The following is a 23,615-nucleotide window of genomic DNA, read 5'->3' as shown; positions in this document are numbered from 1 at the left end:
TCTGCCACATATTAAAGATACAAACTGACTGAAAAGGTTTGGATTAAATAGAGAAATATACCCGTTTCATTTAGGGACAAAATGTTGACAGCTGCTCCATACACGTTGCAAAATAAATGAGAACAGATTTTTGATGTACCAATTCCATGGCACATGGTTTATGAACTGGTACAACATTTTTTTTTTTGGATTGAACACTTTGAGTTTTTCAATTTAAATGAATATACAACAGTATTGCCATTAACATAATGCTATATATATATGGGGCACACAACAATCTCAGCTCTGTAGATTTTGCTGAGAAGAGACAGAATCACTAGATCATGTAGCTTGTTTCCTGGTCACAGGTTCATGAACGGGTTAAAAAAGAAAATCACAACATTCACTTCAAATGAACCTTTACAAATAGCAGTGTTGGGTGATCTGGAAAGCCACAGTCAGTCAATAACATAATAATACTGGTAGGAAAAGGGTTTTCATCTTTAGCTCACAATACTTTAGGATTAGAAAGGTTTAACAAAATCATGCAAAACATTTGAAAAATAAGTGGCACGTGGAATCCGAACGAGGGTTGTCTATGGTGATAGGCTGAGAGTGACTGAGGGGCGGGATTAAAGAGCTGAGGTCTATGGTGATAGGTGGGATGGGCGGAGAGTGACTGAGGGGCTCGATTAAAGAGCTGAGGTCTATGGTGATAGGTGGGATGGGCGGAGAGTGACTGAGGGGCGGGATTAAAGAGCTGAGGTCTATGGTGATAGGTGGGATGGGCGGAGAGTGACTGAGGGGTGGGATTAAAAGAGTTGATGTTCGGTTGTGTATTACTGAGTTGTGATTGCTGTAGATAAAAGTACCATTTATACAAAATGTGTACTTAAAATGTATATGGAAATCGTATTTATATGTAGTAGGGGGAGGGGTGGATGGGTTAATACAAATTCAAAGAAATACTATACAATACTCTACAATACAATACAATACGCTACAATACTATACAATACAATACAATGCAATACAATACAATACTGTACCATACTCTACAATGCAATACAATGTAATACAATACAATACTATACAACACTCTACAATACAACACAATACAGCACAATGCAATACTATACAATACTCTACAATACTATACAATACAATACTATACGGTACTCTGCAGTACAATGCAATACAGTACAATACTATACAATACAATACAATACAGTACAATACAATACTGTAGAATAGAATACAATACCGTGCAATACTGTACAATAAAATACAGTACAATACTGTGCAATACATTACTATGCAATACAATATGATACAACACTGTATACTGCAATACTGTACAGTACAATGCAATACAATACAATACTGTACAATACAATACTGTATAATACAATAATGTACAGCACAATGCAATACAATACAATACTGTACAATACAATACAATACAATACAACCCTGTATAACACAATACTGTACAGTGCAATACAATACTGTAGAATACAATACAATACCGTACAATACATTACTATGCAATACAATACAATACAATACTGTATAATACAATACTGTACAGTACAATGCAATACAATACAATACTGTACAATACAATGCAATACTGTACAATACACTACAATACAATACAGTACAATACTGTACAATACACTGCAATACAATACAGTACAATACAGTATACTGTACAATACAATACAATACTGTACAATACAATGCAATACTGTACAATACACTATAATACAATACTGTACAATACAATACAATGGAACATATGATGTAATGATGGAACAGATGATGCAATGATGGGACAGATGATGCAATGATGGGACAGATGATGCAATGATGGGACAGATGATGCAATGATGGAACAGATGATGCAATGATGGAACATATGATGCAATGATGGAACAGATGATGCAATGATGGGACAGATGATGCAATGATGGAACAGATGATGCAATGATGGAACAGATGATGCAATGATGGAACATATGATGCAATGATGGGACAGATGATGTAATGATGGGAGCTCCATCACACTAGCTTCTGTTTACTAATATCCAAGCATGGAACTTCCTGTACGTTCTTGTGTGTGTGTGTGTGGTGTGTGTGTGCGTGCGTGCGTGTGTGTGTGTGTGCGTGCGTGTGCGTGTGTGCGTGGGTGCGTGCGTGCGTGTATATCAGAGGGATAAAGAGGCTCTCTGCACCAGTCACATAAAGGACAGGAGAGAGGAGAAGGCATGATTCATTTATTAACCAGCCTGAAGACAAGACGACTTGCTTTACAGTAAAGAGGAGAGGAGATGTGCAGATCATATTTAATATGATTCCAACATAGTGCTGACTGAGAGCTACTCAGCATATCATAGTGCTACTGTTGCAGGGTCAGTCATATGGATAAAGGTATTTGTTGGTAGAATATACAGTACTGTTAGACGATTGGTGGTATTTATTATTATTTTATTGGCTATTATTAGTATGATTATTATTATCACTCTTGATATAAATAGTTATTATTATTTATTAGTGTTTTCCATTTGTTTTGTCTTGTTTTATTATGTGGCTTATTCCAAAAGAGGATGCTTCTCTCATAGGCCGAGAGCGGTTTCGTCTGGGCGCTTGAAGGGGGGCAGCAAATGACGGAGTCGTCCATGATCACTTGAAAGAGGAAGCAAAATACATTAAGCACATGCTCTCTTTTCAGTCTCCTTCATTTCCACTAACTGAAGTTAACTGTAAGGGATTTTTCCCCCTAATAAGTGTGTAAAATGAACAGCTGTACAGAAAGACTTGTGTGAGGGTCAAATTACAGAGGAGGAACTTCTTGCTGATATTCAACTTTTAAAACTTCAGGGCTGGATGCCAGTTGAGGTACTGTAAATAAAACTATTTTTTATTTATCTATTCAAAGATCCAGTATTAGCATGTTTTAACCACTCCTATAAAAAAATGTAAACTATCAGGTACTCAGCAAGAAGGTCTGATTTCACTATTACTGAAACCGAACCCATGTGGTAAATACAGTATACAGATCCAGTCGACCTAAAAAAAACTGGAGGCCCCTTACACTTCAATGTTGTGATGCAAAAATTCTAGCATGTATGTATATGTATTGCACATAGAATAAAAAAAGGTATTATTGGATATTTTTCATCCTGATCAGAAAGTTATTTTTTTTACATGGACGATTCATTGGAGAAAATATAAGTACTGGAAACAATAGAACACTATGAGAAATCTGGAAAACCAGGCCTGGGATTCATAGCCGACTTTAAAAAAGGCCTTTTGATAAAGTAATACTAGAATTTATACAGTATATAAATCCCTGGACTATTTTAATTTTGGAGAGTATCTTATACAATAGGTTAAAGTTAAGTAACCCGAGGTATAAAATAGTAAATATTGGATACTTCTAAGAAAGTATTCAACTGTCAGGAGGAGTAAAACAAGGTTGTCCACTGTCGACATATCTATTTATTATGGAAATGTTATTAAAATGTCATCCATCAATAATATCGAGGGGCTATAAATACAGGGCTTAAAAAAAATATATTATACAGTTGAAGTCGGAAGTTTACATACACCTTAGCCAAATACATTTAAACTCAGTTTTTCACAATTCCTGACATTTAATCCTAGTAACAATTCCCTGTCTTAGGTCAGTTTGGATCACTACTTTATTTTAAGAATGTGAAATGTCAGAATAATAGTATAGAGAATGATTTATTTCAGCTTTTATTTCTTTCATCACATTCCCACTCGGTCAGAAGTTTACATATACTCGATTAGTATTTGGTAGCATTGCCTTTAAATTGTTTAACTTGGGTCAAACATTTTGGGTAGCCTTCCACAAGCTTCCCACAATAAGTTGGGTGAATTTTGTCTCATTCCTCCTGACAGAGCTCGTGTACCTGAGTCAGGTTTGTAGGCCTCCTTGCTCGCACACGCTTTTTCAGTTCTGCCCACATATGTTCTATAGGATTGGGATCAGGGCTTTGTGATGGCCACTCCAATACCTTGACTTTGCTGTCCTTAAGCCATTTTGCCACAACTTTGGAAGTATGCTTGGGGTCATTGTTCATTTGGAAGATCCATTTGTGACCAAGTTTTAACTTCCTGACTGATGTCTTGAGATGTTGCTTCAATATATCCAGAAATTGTCCTACCTCATGATGCCATCTATTTTGTGAAGTGCACCAGTCCCTCCTGCAGCAAAGCACCCCCACAACATGATGCTGCCACCCCCATGCTTCACGGTTGGGATGGTGATCTTTGGCTTGCAAGCCTCCACCTTTTTCCTCCAAACATAACAATGGTCATTACAGCCAAACAGTTCCATTTTTATTTCATCAGACCAGAGGACATTTCTACAAAAAGTACGATCTTTGTCCAAATGTGCAGTTGCAAACCGTAGTCTGACTTTTTTATGGCGGTTTTGGAGCAGTTGCTTCTTCCTTGCTGAGCGGCCTTTCAGGTTATGTCGATATAGAACTCCTTTTACTGTGGATATAGATACTTTTGTACCTGTTTCCTCCAACATCTTCACAAGGTCCTTTGCTGTTCTTCTAGGATCGATAGGCACTTTTCACACAAAAGTACGTTCATCTCTAGGAGACAGAACGCATCTCCTTCTTGAGCGGTATGACGGCTGCGTGGTCTCATGGTGTTTATACTTGCATACTATTGTTAGTACAGATGAACGTGGTTCTTTCAGGCGTTTAGAAATTGCTCCCAAGGATGAACCAGGGAGCAACCAGGTATACAATATTTTTTCTGAGGTCTTGGCTGATTTCTTTTGATTTTCCCATGATGTCAAGCAAAGAGGCGCTGAATTTGAAGGTAGGCCTTGAAATACATCCACAGGTACACCTCCAATTGACTCAAATGATGTCAATTAGCCTATCAGAAGCTTCTAAAGCCATGACATAATTTTCTGGAATTAAGAATTATGGTTAATTGTTTAGCTCACTCTGTAAATTTCTGGAATTTTCCTGTTTAAAGGCACAGTCAACTTAGTGTATGTTAACTTCTGACCCACTGGAATTGTGACACAGTGAATTATAAGTGAAATAATCTGTCTGTAAACAATTGTTGGAAAGATTTCTTGTGTCGTGCACAAAGTAGATGTACTAACTGACTCGCCAAAACTATAGTTTGTTAACAAGAAATTTGTGGAGTGGTTGAAAAACTAGTTTTAATGACTCCAACCTAAGTGTATGTAAATTTACGACTTCAACTGTATATATATATATCTATATCTATACAGTTGAAGTCGGATATATACAGTGGGGAGAACAAGTATTTGATACACTGCCGATTTTGCAGGTTTTCCTACTTACAAAGCATGTAGAGGTCTGTAATTTTTATCATAGGTACACTTCAACTGTGAGAGACGGAATCTAAAACAAAAATCCAGAAAATCACATTGTATGATTTTTAAATAATTAATTTGCATTTTATTGCATGACATAAGTATTTGATCACCTACCAACCAGTAAGAATTCCGGCTCTCACAGACCTGTTATTTTTTCTTTAAGAAGCCCTCCTGTTCTCCACTCATTACCTGTATTAACTGCACCTGTTTGAACTCGTTACCTGTATAAAAGACACCTGTCCACACACTCAATCAAACAGATTCCAACCTCTCCACAATGGCCAAGACCAGAGAGCTGTGCAAGGACATCAGGGATAAAATTGTAGACCTGCACAAGGCTGGGATGGGCTACAGGACAATAGGCAAGCAGCTTGGTGAGAAGGAAACAACTGTTGGCGCAATTATTAGAAAATGGAAGAAGTTCAAGATGACGGTCAATCACCCTCGGTCTGGGGCTCCATGCAAGATTTCACCTCGTGGGGCATCAATGATCATGAGGAAGGTGAGGGATCAGCCCAGAACTACACGGCAGGACCTGGTCAATAACCTGAAGAGAGATGGGACCACAGTCTCAAAGAAAACCATTTGTAACACACTACGCCGTCATGGATTAAAATACTGCAGCGCACGCAAGGTCCCCCTGCTCAAGCCAGCGCATGTCCAGGCCCGTCTGAAGTTAGCCAATGACCATCTGGATGATCCAGAGGAGGAATGGGAGAAGGTCATGTGGTCTGATGAGACAAAAATAGAGCTTTTTGGTCTAAACTCCACTCGCAGTGTTTGGAGGAAGAAGAAGGATGAGTACAACCCCAAGAACACCATCCCAACCGTGAAGCATGGAGGTGGAAACATCATTCTTTGGGGATGCTTTTCTGCAAAGGGGACAGGACGACTGCACCGTATTGAGGGGAGGATGGATGGGGCCATGTATCGCGAGATCTTGGCCAACAACCTCCTTCCCTCAGTAAGAGCATTGAAGATGGGTCGTGGCTGGGTCTTCCAGCATGACAACGACACGAAGCACACAGCCATGGCAACTAAGGAGTGGCTCCGTAAGAAGCATCTCAAGGTCCTGGAGTGGCCTAGCCAGTCTCCAGACCTGAACCCAATAGGAAATCTTTGGAGGGAGCTGAAACTCCGTATTGCCCAGCGACAGCCCCGAAACCTGAAGGATCTGGAGAAGATCTGTAGGGAGGAGTGGGCCAAAATCCCTGCTGCAGTGTGTGCAAACCTAGTCAAGAACTACAGGAAACGTATGATCTCTGTAATTGCAAACAAAGGTTTCTGTACCAAATATTAAGTTCTGCTTTTCTGATGTATCAAATACTTATGTCATGCAATAAAATGCAAATTAATTACTTAAAAATCATACAATGTGATTTTCTGGATTTTTGTTTTAGATTCCGTCTCTCATAGTTGAAGTGTACCTATGATAAAAATTACAGACCTCTACATGCTTTGTAAGTAGGAAAACCTGCAAAATCGGCAGTGTATCAAATACTTGTTCTCCCCACTGTATATACTGTATATAATATACATTGTACGGAATATGGATCCCTCCACAACCTAATAGAGGATCTAGATACTTTTTCTAACCTCTCTGGATTAAAACCAAATTATGATCAGTGTACTATATTACGTATTGGATCACTATAAAATGCTACTTTGACATTACCATGTAGTTTACCAATACAATGATCTGACAGTAAAATGGACATACTCTGTATTTATGAAATAAAGGAATCTACTTCAACAAATGTTAATAGAAAGTTAGCCAAGATAGATCACATCTTGTTACCATGGAAACGTAAATACCTGTCTATCTGTGAAGAAATCACCCTGATTAATTATTTAGGTAAATACCTGTCTATCTGTGAAGAAATCACCTTGATTAATTATTTAGGTAAATACCTGTCTATCTGTGAAGAAATCACCCTGATTAATTATTTAGTCATATCCCAGTTTACATATTTACTCATGTATTTAAATTCTTTGAGAAAAATATATTCCACTTTATTTGGAACGGCAAGCCAGGCAAAATTAAATGTGCTTATTTATATAATGAATATGAGTTCGAGGGGGGGCTAAAATTATTAAATATAAAAGCATTAAACCTCTAACGAAAAGCATCAGTCATACAAATGTGATACTTAAACCCAAACCAGTTCTCCAGTAGATTATTAATATAAAATAAAATTAGTAATTGTTTCCATTTATCCAGATTACAACCTCTCACTAACAGTTAATTGAAAATGGAACCTTTTTCAAAATGTTGCCCTTTCCAAAACAAGTATGTGGCAAAATGTTGCCCTTTCTAAAACAAGTATGTGGCAAAATGTTGCCCTTTCCAAAACAAGTATGTGGCAAAATGTTGCCCTTTCTAAAACAAGTATGTGGCAAAATGTTGCCCTTTCTAAAACAAGTATGTAGCAAAACGTTGCCCTTTCCAAAACAAGTATGTAGCAAAATGTTGCCCTTTCTAAAACAAGTGTGTAGCAAAATGTTGCCCTTTCCAAAACAAGTATGTGGCAAAATGTTGCCCTTTCTAAAACAAGTATTTAGCAAAATGTTGCCCTTTCTAAAACAAGTATGTAGCAAAATGTTGCCCTTTCCAAAACAAGTATGTAGCAAAATGTTGCCCTTTCTAAAACAAGTATGTAGCAAAATGTTGCCCTTTCTAAAACAAGTATGTAGCAAAATGTTGCCCTTTCCAAAACAAGTATGTAGCAAAATGTTGCCCTTTCCAAAACAAGTATGTGGCAAAATGTTGCCCTTTCCAAAACAAGTATGTGGTAAAATGTTGCCCTTTCTAAAACAAGTATGTAGCAAAATGTTGCCCTTTCCAAAACAAGTATGTGGCAAAATGTTGCCCTTTCCAAAACAAGTATGTGGCAAAATGTTGCCCTTTCTAAAACAAGTATGTAGCAAAACGTTGCCCTTTCCAAAACAAGTATTTAGCAAAATGTTGCCCTTTCCTAAACAAGTATGTAGCAAAATGTTGCCCTTTCTAAAACAAGTATGTAGCAAAATGTTGCCCTTTCTAAAACAAGTATGTAGCAAAATTTTGCCCTTTCCAAAACAAGTATGTGGCAAAATGTTGCCCTTTCTAAAACAAGTATTTAGCAAAATGTTGCCCTTTCCTAAACAAGCCATATAAAGCTGGTTGCAGTTTCATCCTCCCGGAAAAAAGACAAGAACAAATATTACAACAAATATTAATTAAATTCAAATGTACTGATTGGTATTAATTGGAACCCACCACCTCGATTCGGTCTTATGTAGCAACATTTGATTTATTTTTAATTTTCACATTGGATAAAAGTAGAGACACAGAACTAGAAAATGGTATATCATAAACTACAGTTGACGAACAATGGAAAGTACCTCTGCATTGAAAGTTGATAAACTTGTAACCCCAGTTTTGAGAAAATGGCCTTTGAAAGTGTTGGTACACCTAATGGAGAGCTCCTCTTTGTCTCCACCCATTCAGCATCATTCACACCCTCTTAAGCCTTAGCCCCACCCACCTTTAAGGATTCACATGTGAGGCGTTGTGCTTTACAGAGTGAGCTAAACAATGAACCATAATTCCATTTATCTGCAGGTAGCTAAAGCTAACCAACTAGGTTCAATGTTAGCTAGCTAGCTAACATAAGGCTATAACTAACAATGCAAATGGTTTCTGAGATACTAATAATATTACGACACAGATCATACACGTACGTTCGCTAGCAAGCCTTGCCAGCTAACGGCACGCTTTAACTTGCAATGAAAACAACTTTGTGACGAAATTAGAAACTTATAATATCTAATAAATGTAACTAGATTCTTACCCGTATACATGGAAGAATGCTTCTCCCTCTCTGTCATGGTTTCCATGGTTTCCATGGTTGCCATGGTTTCCATGGTTGCCATTGTTGCCATGGTTGCCATGGTTGCCCTTAGTTTGAAGATGTAATCCGGAGACAGGTGTTTTATACAACAACCTTCTTTCTGTGTTCTCTTTTTTTTCCCAACTCTCCACATTTGCAATCATTTCTCTGCTCATCAGAAAAACTCTACAATATCTGTTTCATGGAAAATTATTTCCTCATCTTCTGATTACTTTTCAGAGTCAGAGAGAGTCAGAGAGAGTCAGAGAGAGTCAGAGAGAGTCAGAGAGTCAGAGAGATTCAGAGAGAGAGAGAGAGAGAGAGAGTCAGAGCACGATCGTCCTCCAGAAAGTAGTCCATCACTTTCTTTTTCAGGTCTAGCTTTGTCAATAGCGCCTGTAAAATCCAGGGCAGCAATGTTGAGAGCAGTAGCAAGACAACAGCAGTTTCTGCATGTCATTTAAAAAGCTGTGTAGCAAGGATTACCTACACATACTGAGCAGCTCATGTTATAGACAGAAGCATGTTACATGGCAGACCAATCAGAACCCCTCTCTCGTCCAGCCCATCCATTATCTCAGCCAATCATGGTTAGCGGGAAGGTTTCTGACTTTTTCTGTGGCTAAACCAACTAGGCTCGTAAATTTAACATATTTACAAGTTTGTTATAAAAGTTTACGTTCCAAAAGGCACGTCTGCCCCCCCAAAAAATGCATTTTAATAAAATAATAAAATACAAAATGAAGTTTGATTGCCTCTCCTGTGAATGAGTGACATACTCCTGGCTTCTTGAAACAAATTGTTATGTCACATGTGCAGTTAACAGAGCAGACTGAAACGTTTGCTTTTTCCAGAATTATAACCAGCTGATTGTGGCATTACTGCAACTGGAGGAGGCAAGAGGAAGAGGGCGAAGGAAGGAAACTTGTTTCTCTGCCCTTTCGGTAGAACACATTACTCCTGTGATGATAAACATGATGACATCTCCCTCTTTACCCTCCTCCATTCTCCCTCCTCCATTCTCCCTCCTACATCCTCCCTCCTCCCTCCCTCCTCCATCCCCCATCCTCCCTCCTCCATCCTGCCTCCTCCCCCCCATTCACCATCCTCCCACCTACCTCCTACATCCCCCATCCCGCCTCCTCCCTCCTCCCTCCTCTCTCCTCCCTCCTCCATCCTGCCTCCTCCCCCCCCCATTCACCATCCTCCACCTCCCTCCTCCCTCCTCTCTCCTCCCTCCTCCATCCTGCCTCCTCCCCCCCATTCACCATCCTCCATCTCCCTCCTCCCTCCTCCCTCCTCTCTCCTCCCTCCTCCATCCTGCCTCCCCCCCCATTCACCATCCTCCACCTACCTCCTCCATCCCCCCTCCTCCATCCTCCATCCTCCATCTTTTTTTTCTTTCTTTCTCCGCTCCCTCTCCCCATCCCCCCGCCCCCTTATCCTCCTCCCTGTCCCCAGGTACGGAGGTGGATGTGTAACCCTAAGGGCAGCAGGGAAGGTGAAGGGGTCCAGGGTATGGGTGGTCTGCTGTACCCCTTTACCCCTAAATGCCCCCTAGTGGCAGAGGACCTATGGTACACGCACTTCCCTTCGCCCTGCGGCTGCTGCTACAATGCCACCCTGCCTGGGGGGCATTACCATCAGAGGGGGAATCTCACACCCACACCCTGCCTGGGTGGGCACAACCAGGGGAACTACCAGGGGCACAGCCAGGGGTACAGCCAGGGGCACAACCAGGGGCACAGCCAGGAGCACAACCAGGGGCACAGCCAGGAGCACAGCCAGGAGCACAGCCAGGGGCACAACCAGGGACACAGCCAGGGGCACAACCAGGGGCACAGCCAGGGGATAGGAAGAGAAGAGAAGAGCAAGACCTATAAGGTAAGGGACAGACATATGTACTCTCTCTCTCTCTCTATTTCTATGTGTATATACTGTGCCTTCGGGAAGTATTCAGACCCTTTGACTTTTTCCACATTTTGTTACGTTACAGCTTTTTTCTAACATTGATTAAATTAAAGAAAATTCTCAGCAATCTACACACAATACCCCATAATGACATCACAATACCCCATAATGACATCACAATACCCCATAATGACATCACAATACCCCATAATGACATCACAATACCCCATAATGACATCAAAATACCCCATAATGACAAAGCGAAAACTGGTTATTGGACATTTTTCACATTTATTAAAATTAGAAAACAGAAATACTTATTTACATAAGTATTCAGACCCTTTTGCTATGAGACTCAAAATTGAGCTCAGGTGCATCCTGTTTCCATTGATCATCCTTGATGTTTCTACAACTTGATTGGAGCCCACCTGTGATAAATTCAATTGATTAGACATGATTTGGAAAGGCACACACCTGTCTATATAAGGTCCCACAGTTGACAGTGCATGTCAGAGCAAAAACCAAGCCATGAGGTCGAAGGAATTGTCCGTAGAGCTCCAAGACAGGATTGTGTCGAGGCACATATCTGTGGAAGGGTAACAAAAAATGTCTGCAGCATTGAAGGTCCCCAAGAACACAGTGTCCTCCATCATTCTTAAATGGAAGAAGTTTGGAACCACCAAGACTCTTCCTAGAGCTGGCCGCCCGGCCAAACTGAGTAATCGGGGGAGAAGAGCCTTGGTCAGGGAGGTGACCAAGAACCCGATGGTAACTCTGACAGAGCTCTAGAGTTCCTCTGTGGAGAACCTTCCAGAAGGACAACCATCTCTGCAGCACTCCACCAATCAGGCCTTTATGGTAGAGTGGCCAGATGGAGGCCACTCCTCAGTAAAAGGAACATGACAGCCCGCTTGGAGTTTGCCAAAAGGCACCTAATGAACTCTCAGACCATGAGAAACAAGATTCTCTTGTGTGATGAAACCAAGATTGAACTCTTTGACCTGAATGCCAAGCGTCACATCTGGGGGAAACCTGGCACCATCCCTACGGTGAAGCATGGCGGTGGCGGCATCACACCTGTTTTTGCTTTGTCATTATGAGGTATTGTGTCTAGATTGATGAGGTAAACAATTTAATCAGTTTTACAATAAATCTTTAACAAAATGTTGAAATAGTCAGAAAGAAGAAAACTTTCCAAACGCGAAATAAAAAATAATAAATAATCTCAAATCAAAGGACTTTATCGGATACAAGTGAAATAGATAATACATTAATGTGCAATAAACAATAACAAATGAACAGTAAACATTACACTCTCAGAGAAGTTTCAGAGGAACATTTCAAATGTCATATTATGTCTATATACAGTGTTGTAACGATGTGCAAATAGTTCAAGTACAAAAGGGAAAATAAATAAACATAAATATGGGTTGTATTTACAATGGTGTTTGTTCTTCACTGGTTGACCTTTTCTTGTGGCAACAGGTCACAAATCTTGTTGCTGTGATGTCACACTGTGGTATTTCACCCAGTAGATATGGGACTTTATCAAAATTGGGTTTGTTTTATAATTCTTTGTGGGTCTGTGTAATCTGAGGGAAATATGTGTCTCTAATATGGTCATACATTTGGCAGGAGGTTAGGAAGTGCAGCTCAGTTTCCACCTCATTTTGTGGGCAGTGAGCACATAGCCTGTCTTCTCTTGAGAGCCATGTCTGCCTACGGCGGCCTTTCTCAATAGCAAGGCTATGCTCACTGAGTCTGTACATAGTCAAAGCTTTCCTTTCCTAATTTGCTCTGTTTTTTGTTAATTCCTTCCAATGTGTCAAGGAATATTTTTTTTGTTTCCTCATGATTTGGTTGGGTCTAATTGTGTTGCTTTCCTGGGGCTCTGTGGGGTCTGTTTGTGTTTGAGAACAGAGCCTCAGGACCAGCTTGCTTAGGGGACTCTTCTCCAGGTTCATCTCTCTGTAGGTGAAGGCTTTGTTATGGAAGGTTTGGGAATCACTTCCCTTTAGGTGGTTGTAGAATTTAACAGCTCTTTTCTGGTTTTGGATAATTAGCGGGTATCGGCCTAATTCTGCTCTGCATGTATTATTTGGTGTTTTATGTTGTACACGGAGGATATTTCTGCAGAGTTCTGCAATGCTCTAGTTCTCTCTCTCTTTCTCTGTCTTTCACGCACACGCACACGCACACGGCCACGGACACACGCACACGGACACGCACACGGACACGCACACGGCCACGGACACACGCACACGGACACACGCACACGGACACACGCACACGGACACACGCACACGGACACACGCACACGGACACACGCACACGGACACACGACACACGCACACGGACACACGCACACGGACACACGCACACGGACACACGCACACGGACACACGCACACGGACACACGCACACGGACACACGCACACGGACACACACACACACACACACACACACACACACACACACACACACACACACACACACACACACACACACACACACACACACACACACACACACACACACACACACACACACACACACACACACACACACACACACACACACACACACACACAGCCTGCCACAGTCAGAGGGGAGGACAGAATGAGTCATCACTACCTAGGCATTGTGGTGTGACTTGTTCGCTCCTGTGATCTATCTCTCTCTCTGTCTCTCTCTCTCGTACTCTCTCTCTATCCCTCTCTCCCTCTCCCCCTCCCTCCCTCCCTCCCTCCCTCCCTCCCTCCCTCCCTCCCTCCCTCTCCCTCTCCCTCTCCCTCTTTCTCTTTCTCTCTCTCCATCCCCTATACACCTCTTACCCCCAGAAACAATAGATCTGTCTCTAACGTGTCATTCCTCTCTCCTCCCAATTGGAGGAAGGTGTTGTCGGGAGTACATTCTACATCTCTGATTGAGTGAGGGAAGATGTCGCAAGTAAAGGGAACTGGAACGCTCTTATCTTCTCTAGGGTACGTGGGACGGTAGCGTCTCACCTCGTCAACAGCCAGTGAAACTGCAGGGCGCCAAATTCAAAACAACAGAAATCCCATTATTAAAATTCCTCAAACATACAAGTATTTTACACCATTTTCAAGATACACTTGTTGTAAATCCACCCACAGTGTCCGATTTCAAAAAAAGGCTTTACAACGAAAGCAAACTAAACGATTATGTTAGGTCAGCACCTAGTCACAGAAAAACACAGCCATTTTTCCAGCCAAAGAGAGGAGTCACAAAAAGCTGAAAAATATAGATACATTTAATCACTAACCTTTGATGATCTTCATCAGATGACACTCATAGGACTTCATGTTACACAATATATGTATGTTTTGTTCGGTAAAGTTCATATTTATATCCAAAAATCTGAGTTTACATTGTCGCGTTATGTTCAGTAGTTCCAAAACATCTGGTGATTTTGCAGAGAGAAATACTCATAATAAACATTGCTAAAAAATACAACTGTTATCCATGGAATTTTAGATCCACTTCTCCTTAATGCAACCGCTGTGTCAGATTTCAAAAAAACTTTACGTAAAAAGCACACCATGCAATAATCTGAGGACAGCGCCCTGCATACAAAACCATGAAAAACATTTTTCAACTAGGCAGGTGCGACACGAAAGCAAGAAATAGCGATATAATAAATGCCTTACCTTTGATGATCTTCTTCTGTTGGCACTCCAAAAGGTCCCAGTTACATCACAAATGGTCCTTTTGTTCGATAAAGTCCTTCTTTATATCCATAAAAACTCAGTTTAGCTCATTCAGTCAATAATCCACCCAGTTTCCCTCCATCAAAATGCATACAAAATGAATCCCAAACGTTACTAATAAACTTCTCCAAACAAGTCAAACAACGTTTATAATCAAACCTCAGGTACCCTAATACGCAAATAAACTAAAACATTTAAGACGGAGAATCGTTATTGTCTTTAACCGGAGATAAACAACAAAGAACGCGTTCTCTTCCACGCGCTTGGAAACACTACAGCCAAAATGGGAGCCACTTAGAAAAACTACAAATTCTCCCTCATTTTTCCAAAAACCAGCCTGAAACTCTTTCTAAAGACTGTTGACATCTAGTGGAAGCCCTAGGAACTGCAATCTGGGAGGATTTCGCCCTATAATAATAGTGACAGCCATTGAAAACAGTGGTAGGCTGAACATTTTGTTTTTTGGGATGGTTTGTCCTCTGGGTTTCGCCTGCCATATCAGTTCTGGTATACTCACATACATTATTTTAACAGCTTTAGAAACTTTAGAGTGTTTTCTACCATTATATGCATATCCTAGCTTCTGGGCCTGAGGAACAGGCAGTTTACTTTGGGCACGCTTTCATCCGGACGTCAAAATACTGCCCCCTAGCCCAAAGAGGTTAATAAACATTCTCCACTAAAGAAATGTAGAAGCAGAAACCACTACAGGTCCTGGTTTAGCACTGAAATGTCTGAGCTGATCCAAAACAACTGGCGTAAAGCAAAGGCCTCTTTCAAACCGCTCTGATTGGCAACTCTTTAGGGAAGGAATGAACAAGCACTCAATCAATCAGGAAGCAAAAGCAGGGTATTACAAACAACATTTAGATACTGGAGGTTCTGATCCTAAGAACATCTGTCATCCTGTCATCCTCTCATCCTCTCATCCTCTCATCCCGTCATCCTCTCATCCTGTCACCCTCTCCTCCTCTCCTCCTCTCCTCCTGTCATCCTCTCATCCTGTCATCCTCTCATCCTCTCATCCTCTCATCCCGTCATCCTCTCATCCTGTCATCCTCTCATCCTCTCATCCTCTCATCCTCTCCTCCTCTCCTCCTCTCATCCTGTCATCCTCTCATCCTGTCATCCTCTCATCCTGTCATCCTCTCATCCCGTCATCCCGTCATCCTGTCATCCTCTCAGCCTGTCATCCTCTCATCCTCTCAGCCTGTCATCCTGTCATCCTGTCATCCTCTCCTCCTGTCATCCTCTCATCCTCTCGTCCTCTCCTTCTGTCATCCTCTCATCCTGTCATCCTCTCATCCTCTCCTCCTCTCATCCTGTCATCCTCTCATCCTGTCATCCTCTCACCCTGTCATCCTCTCATCCCGTCATCCCGTCATCCTGTCATCCTCTCAGCCTGTCATCCTCTCATCCTGTCATCCTCTCATCCTCTCTTCCTCTCCTCCTCTCCTCCTCTCCTCTCCTACTCTCCTACTCTCCTCCTCTCCTCCTCTCCTACTCTCCTACTCTCCTCCTCTCCTCCTCTCCTCCTCTCCTCCTCTCCTCTCCTACTCTCCTCCTCTCCTCCTCTCCTACTCTCCTCCTCTCCTCCTCTCCTCCTCTCCTCCTCTCCCCCTCTCCTACTCTCATCCTCTCCTCCGCTCCTCCTCTCCTACTCTCCTCCTCTCCTCTCCTACTCTCATCAAATCAAATCAAATGTATTTATATAGCCCTTCTTACATCAGCTGATGTCTCAAAGTGCTGTACAGAAACCCAGCCTAAAACCCCAAACAGCAAGCAATGCAGGTGTAGAAGCACGATGGCTAGGAAAAACTCCCTAGAAAAGCCAAAACCTAGGAAGAAACCTAGAGAGTAACCAGGCTATGAGGGGTGGCCAGTCCTCTTCTGGCTGTGCCGGGTAGAGATTATAACAGAACATGGCCAAGATGTTCAAATGTTCATAAATGACCAGCATGGTCAAATAATAATAATCACAGTAGTTGTCGAGGGTGCAGCAAGTCAGCACCTCAGGAGTAAATGTCAGTTGGCTTTTCATAGCCGATCATTCAGAGTATCTCTACCGCTCCTGCGGTCTCTAGAGAGTTGAAAACAGCAGGTCTGGGACAGGTAGCACGTCCGGTGGACAGGTCAGGGTTCCATAGCTGCAGAACAGTTCATCCTCTCCTCCTCTCCTCCTCTCCTCCTCTCCTCTCCTCCTCTCCTCTCCTCTCCTCTCCTCCTCTCCTCTCCTCTCCTCTCCTCTCCTCTCCTCTCCTCCTCTTCTCCTCTCCTCTCCTCTCCTCTCCTCTCCTCTCCTCCTCTCCTCTCCTCTCCTCTCCTCCTCTCCTCCTCTCCTCTCCTCCTCTCCTCCTCTCAGCAGCCTGCTCCACTCAGCTTTGACAATACTAAAGCGTGTTAACTGAGCTGCTATCTGATTAATGTACCTGCTGGTCATTAAGTCTGCTGTGTCCCTTTTCTGCTCTTACTCACTGTTAATATTTCTTATTGTTGTATATTTAATGAATTTGACCTGAAGTATGTTTTATAAATGTTTGTCCGGCTCAGTGTTGTAATGTAATACCTCTTGGTCAGGTGGTTTATTGTAAATAAGAATTGGTTCTCAATTGACTTATCTGGTTAAATACAGGTAAAATTAAGTCACTCAGTCATTGGGCTAAAGGTTAATGTTGCTGGTAAAGGTTAAAGGGTAATGTTGCTGGTAAAGGTTAAAGGGTAATGTTGCTGGTAAAGGTTAACGGTTAATGTTGCTGGTAAAGGCTAAAGGGTAATGTTGCTGGTAAAGGTTAAAGGTTAATGTTCTGGTAAAGGTTAAAGGGTAATGTTGCTGGTAAAGGTTAAAGGGTAATGTTGCTGGTAAAGGTTAAAGGTTAATGTTGCTGGTAAAGGTTAAAGGGTAATGTTGCTGGTAAAGGTTAACGGTTAATGTTGCTGGTAAAGGCTAAAGGGTAATGTTGCTGGTAAAGGTTAAAGGGTAATGTTGCTGGTAAAGGTTAAAGGTTAATGTTGCTGGTAAAGGTTAACGGTTAATGTTGCTGGTAAAGGCTAAAGGTTAATGTTGCTGGTAAAGGTTAAAGGGTAATGTTGCTGGTAAAGGTTAAAGGTTAATGTTGCTGGTAAAGGTTAAAGGGTAATGTTGCTGGTAAAGGTTAAAGGTTCATGTTGCTGGTAAAGGTTAAAGGTTAATGTTGCTGGTAAAGGTTAAAGGGTAATGTTGCTGGTAAAGGTTAACGGTTAATGTTGCTGGTAAAGGCTAAAGGGTAATGTTGCTGGTAAAGGTTAAAGGGTAATGTTGCTGGTAAAGGTTAAAGGTTAATGTTGCTGGTAAAGGTTAACGGTTAATGTTGCTGGTAAAGGCTAAAGGTAATGTTGCTGGTAAAGGTTAAAGGGTAATGTTGCTGGTAAAGGTTAACGGTTAATGTTGCTGGTAAAGGTTAAAGGGTAATGTTGCTGGTAAAGGTTAAAGGTTAATGTTGCTGGTAAAGGTTAAAGGGTAATGTTGCTGGTAAAGGTTAACGGTTAATGTTGCTGGTAAAGGTTAAAGGGTAATGTTGCTGGTAAAGGTTAAAGGTTAATGTTGCTGGTAAAGGTTAAAGGGTAATGTTGCTGGTAAAGGTTAACGGTTAATGTTGCTGGTAAAGGTTAAAGGTTAATGTTGCTGGTAAAGGTTAAAGGGTAATGTTGCTGGTAAAGGTTAAAGGTTAATGTTGCTGGTAAAGGTTAAAGGTTAATGTTGCTGGTAAAGGTTAAAGGTTAATGTTGCTGGTAAAGGTTAAAGGGTAATGTTGCTGGTAAAGGTTAAAGGTTAATGTTGCTGGTAAAGGTTAAAGGTTAATGTTGCTGGTGAAAGTTAAAGGTTAATGTTGCTGGTAAAGGTTAAAGGGTAATGTTGCTGGTAGGGGTTAAAGGGTAATGTTGCTGGTAAAGGTTAAAGGGTAATGTTGCTGGTAAAGGTTAAAGGTTAATGTTGCTGGCAAATGTTAAAGGGTAATGTTGCTGGTAAAGGTTAATGGTTAATGTTGCTGGTAAAGATTAAAGGTTAATGTTGCTGGTAAAGGTTAAAGGGTAATGTTGCTGGTAAAGGTTAAAGGTTAATGTTGCTGGTAAAGGTTAAAGGTTAATGTTGCTGGTAAATGTTAAAGGGTAATGTTGCTGGTAAAGGTTAACGGTTAATGTTGCTGGTAAAGGTTAAAGGGTAATGTTGCTGGTAAAGGTTAAAGGTTAATGTTGCTGGTAAAGGTTAAAGGGTAATGTTGCTGGTAAAGGTTAACGGTTAATGTTGCTGGTAAAGGTTAAGGTAATCCACATAATAATTCACATTTCACTGTTGCTGCAGGATTATATTCCTGCTGTGAGAATTGGGTCAAATTAAGATACGACATCTGTGCCATTTGGGATACACTCAGTAATGGGACTAATGGTTAACGTCTATGTTATGCATTTTATGCTGAGTCACTATACGGTCATCGCTTTACGGTTCAAACCACTGGAGCTCTTGGGCCCGGACTTTGGACCCTGTCCATCTTCTAAATGGCTGTTTAATTTGTCCTTTTTTAGCAGTCATCGTTTTGGACATCTCCTACAGGGCACTGGACTGGGAAATGTGACTTGCTGTAAATGTTGATCATTGACTTTTCTAATATTTTTACATTCCCAAACATCGTCGCCTAAAAACCACTTAGGCCGCATCGCTAACAGCACCATATTCCCATTATAATGCACTTCCTTTGTTCAGAGACTTATGTGAAAATAGGGACTAGGGTCCCATTTGGTCTTTGAGTTGAGTTGTCTGTGGTGCACTGACCCAGAAACAACGAGGGAAAGAAGAACAAACATCTCTCTCTCTCTCTCTCTCTCTCTCTCTCTCTCTCCCTCTGTCTCTCTCTCTCTCTCTCTCTCTCTCTCTGTCTCTCCCTCTCTCTCTCTCTCTCTCTCTGTCTCTCTCTCTCTCTCTCTCTCTCTCTTTCTCTCTCTCTCTCTCTCTCTCTCTCTCTCTCTCTCTCTCTCTCTCTCTCTCTCTCTCTCTCTCTCTCTCTCTCTCTCTCTCTCTCTCTCTCTCTCTCTCTCTCTCTCTCTCTCTCTCTCTCCCTCTGTCTCTCTCTCTCTCTCTCTCTCTCTCTCTGTCTCTCCCTCTCTCTCTCTCTCTCTCTCTGTCTCTCTCTGTCTCTCTCTCTCTGTCTCTCTCTCTCTCTCTCTCTGTCTCTCTCTGTCTCTCTCTCTCTCAATTAAATTTTAATTTCAATTTAATAAGGGGCTTTATTGGCATGGGAAACATATGTTTACATTAGATAATAAACAATATACAATTAACAGCAAACTTTGCACTCACAAAAGTTCCAAATTAATAAAGATATTTCAAATATCATATAACGGCTATATACAGTGTTGTAACGATGTGCACATAGTTCAAGTACAAAAGGGAAAATAAATAAACATAAATATAGATTGTATTTACAATGGTGTTTGTTCTTCACTGGTTGCCCTTTTCTTGTGACAACAGGTCACAAATCGTGTTGCTGTGATGGAACACTGTGGTATTTCACCCAACAGCCCAGCTTCACCCAGCTTGCTTAGGGGACTCTTCTCCAGGTTCATCTCTCTGTAGGTGATGGCTTTGTTATGGAAGGTTTGGGAATCACTTCCTTTTAGGTGGTTGTAGAATTTAACGTCTCTTTTCTGGATTTTGATCATCAGCTGGTATCAGCCTAATTCTGCTCTGCATGCATTATTTGGTGTTTTACATTGTACACAGAGGATATGTTTTGCAGAATTCTGCAGAATTCAGAATTCAATTCAATTCAATTCAATTGACTTTATTGACATGGCAAGTTATTATTACTTACATTGTCAAAGTATACATATCGAAAAATTTAAATAAAATATATATGTATATATATACACAAAATATATATATATTTATATATAAGTAAATGGTGGGACTAACAGCAATAATAATAGTAGTGGACATGGGATTACCATTAATAACAGCTACAACAACAATATTAATCAGAACAACAATACATTAAAGCAACAGTAGTAGACCAGTGTCAACATGACTGAGAAGACACATGACCTGGTACGAAAGACAAAACAAAACTAAGCTAAATGGGAAATATTATCAACATTACTTTGCATTTTTCACTGGCTGTCCCTCAGGCTGTGGCAGGAGGACACATATTTGGCTGCCAAAACTGCACATTTTGGCTTTTCACCCAATAAATATTTGAATTTTTCTTCATATTTTATAGTTTCAAATTCTTTGTATTGAATTATAATTTTGGGAAAGAAATATGCTCTTAGGTCTGAGTATTTGTCACAGTGTAGTAGGAAATGCACCTCTGTCTCTACCTCTCCCCTGGAGCAGAGTGAGCACAGCCTGTCCTCTCTGGGCAGCCAGGTTTGTCTGTGACGACCGGTCTCTATAGCCAGACTGTGCTCACTGAGTCTGTACCTAGTCAATGTTTTCCTCAGTTTTCTATCAGTCACAGTGGTCAGATAGTCTCTCTCTCTCATTATCAAACTACAGGAGCTTCCGGAACCAGAACTCCAAATCCCAGAACCCCTCTCTCCCTTCAGAGTTATGTGTGCTTAGTATAATGAACCAGAACTCCAGATCCCAGAACCCCTCTCTCCCTTCAGAGTTATGTGTGCTTAGTATAATGAACCAGAACTCCAGATCCCAGAACCCCTCTCTCCCTTCAGAGTTATGTGTGCTTAGTATAATGACCTGTTGTGGAGCCGGCTAGATGCTGGTAACATGCTGGCACCATGCCAGCTTTATGCATGGTCCAGTGCCAGCTTCTAATGACCGTGTTAGTCTCTGTCTCTCTCTCTCTCTGTGTGTCCGTGTGTGTCCGTCTCCTTATCCAGTTCCACTGATGGTCTTGGCAGGGCTGGATAGAGTTAGTGTTCAGAGTTCAGAGTCAGAGTTCTATTCAGGGACTTGAGTCGTGTCACAAATGGGACTCCTAGTGGTTAGAGCGTTGGGCCAGTAACCAAAAGGTTGCTGGATCAAAACCCCGAGCTGACAAGGTAAACATCTGTCGTTCTGCCCCCTGAACAAGGCAGTTAACCCACTGTTCCCCTGAACAAGGCAGTTAACCCACTGTTCCCCGGGCACCGAAGTCGTGGATGTCGATTAAGACAGCCCCCTCGCACCTCTCTGATTCAGAGGGGATGGGTTAAATGCAGAAGACACATTTCAATTGAATACATTTATTTGGACAGCTGACTAGGTACCCCCCTTCTTTCCCTATTCAATCTGTAAAGTTGTCCACTATATAGGGAATAGCTGACCATTTGGTATTCATACCTGCTTAGATGTTCTAAGAAGGAACACGGTGACTTTTCACCTGGTGGACAAACTGCTTTACAATCTCTGTGTACTCTCTGCCTTACAATAAATGGTATCGTTCAGACGCTGGATACATCCTGAATTGCACCCTATTCCCTATATAGTGCACTACTTTCGACCAGGGCTAATGATCAGGGATAATGTGTTAATGTTTAATTACATCAGGACATCTCTCAGGGGTAACATGTTTAATTACATCTAGACATCTCTCAGGGATAATGTGTTTAATCACATCAGGACATCTCTCAGGGATAATGTGTTTAATTACATCTAGATATCTTTCAGGGATAATGTGTTTAATTACATCTAGACCTCTCAGGGGTAATGTGTTTAATTACACCTAGACATCTCTCAGGGATAATGTGTTTAATTTCATCTAGACATCTCTCAGGGATAATGTGTTTAATTACATCTAGATATCTTTCAGGGATAATGTGTTTAATTACATCAATACATCACTCAGGGATAATGTGTTTAATCACATCAGGACATCTCTCAGGGATAATGTGTTTAATTACATCAGGACATCTCTCAGGAATAATGTGTTTAATTACATCTAGACATCTCTCAGGAATAATGTGTTTAATTACATCTAGACATGTCTCAGGGATAATGTGTTTAATTACATCTAGACATCTCTCAGGACTAATGTGTTTAATTATATCTAGACATCTCTCAGGGATAATGTATTTAATTACCTCTAGACATATCTCAGGGATAATGTGTTTAACATGTTTAATTACATCTAGACATCTCTCAGGGATAATGTGTTTAACATGTTTAATTACATCTCGACATCTCTCAGGGATAATGTGTTTAATTACATCAGGACATCTCTCAGGGATAATGTGTTTAATTACATCAGGACATCTCTCAGGGATAATGTGTTTAATTACATCAGGACATCTCTCAGGGATAATGTGTTTAACATGTTTAATAAGCCGCGTTGATTTAGCAATCTGTCTGTTCCTTTCTTCCTGAAGCCAAGTGCTGAATTTATGATGTAGGCTAGCTCTCCATTCTCTCTCTAGCTCTCATTCTCTCTCATCTCTCTCTCTCTCTCACTCGCTCTCTCTCTACCCCCCTATCTCGCCCATCTCTCTCTCTCTCGCTCTCTCTCTCCACCCCCCATCTTTCACTCGCTCTCTCTCTGTCTCTGTCTCTCTCTCTCTCTCTCTCTCTCTCTCTCTCTCTCTCTCTCTCTCTCTCTACCCCCCATCTTTCTCTCTCTCTCTCTCTCTCTCTCTCTCTCTCTCTCTCTCTCTCTCTCTCTCTCTCTCCACCCCCCATCTTTCACTCGCTCTCTCTCTCTCTCTCTCTCTCTCTCTCCACCCTAGGTTGTATAACTGTCCTCAGAAACG

General features: G+C 41.2%; 1 protein-coding gene across 5 annotated transcripts in view; it reads left to right on the top strand.

Moving 5' to 3' along the window:
• The window catches only part of sgk1 (serum/glucocorticoid regulated kinase 1), a 94,531-nt gene that overhangs the window by 4,374 nt on the left and 66,542 nt on the right, over positions 1-23,615 (top strand). For all 5 annotated transcript variants that reach the window (XM_071412426.1, XM_071412424.1, XM_071412428.1 and 2 more), the window contains one exon: positions 10,717-11,139. In XM_071412426.1, the coding sequence (XP_071268527.1) occupies positions 10,717-11,139 (423 nt within the window). The remainder of the gene's footprint in view (positions 1-10,716; positions 11,140-23,615) is intronic.

This window comes from Salvelinus alpinus, chromosome 8 (assembly GCF_045679555.1).
Source record: "Salvelinus alpinus chromosome 8, SLU_Salpinus.1, whole genome shotgun sequence".
Taxonomy (NCBI): Eukaryota; Metazoa; Chordata; class Actinopteri; order Salmoniformes; family Salmonidae; genus Salvelinus; species Salvelinus alpinus.
This window is presented reverse-complemented; position numbering and strand designations above follow the sequence as displayed.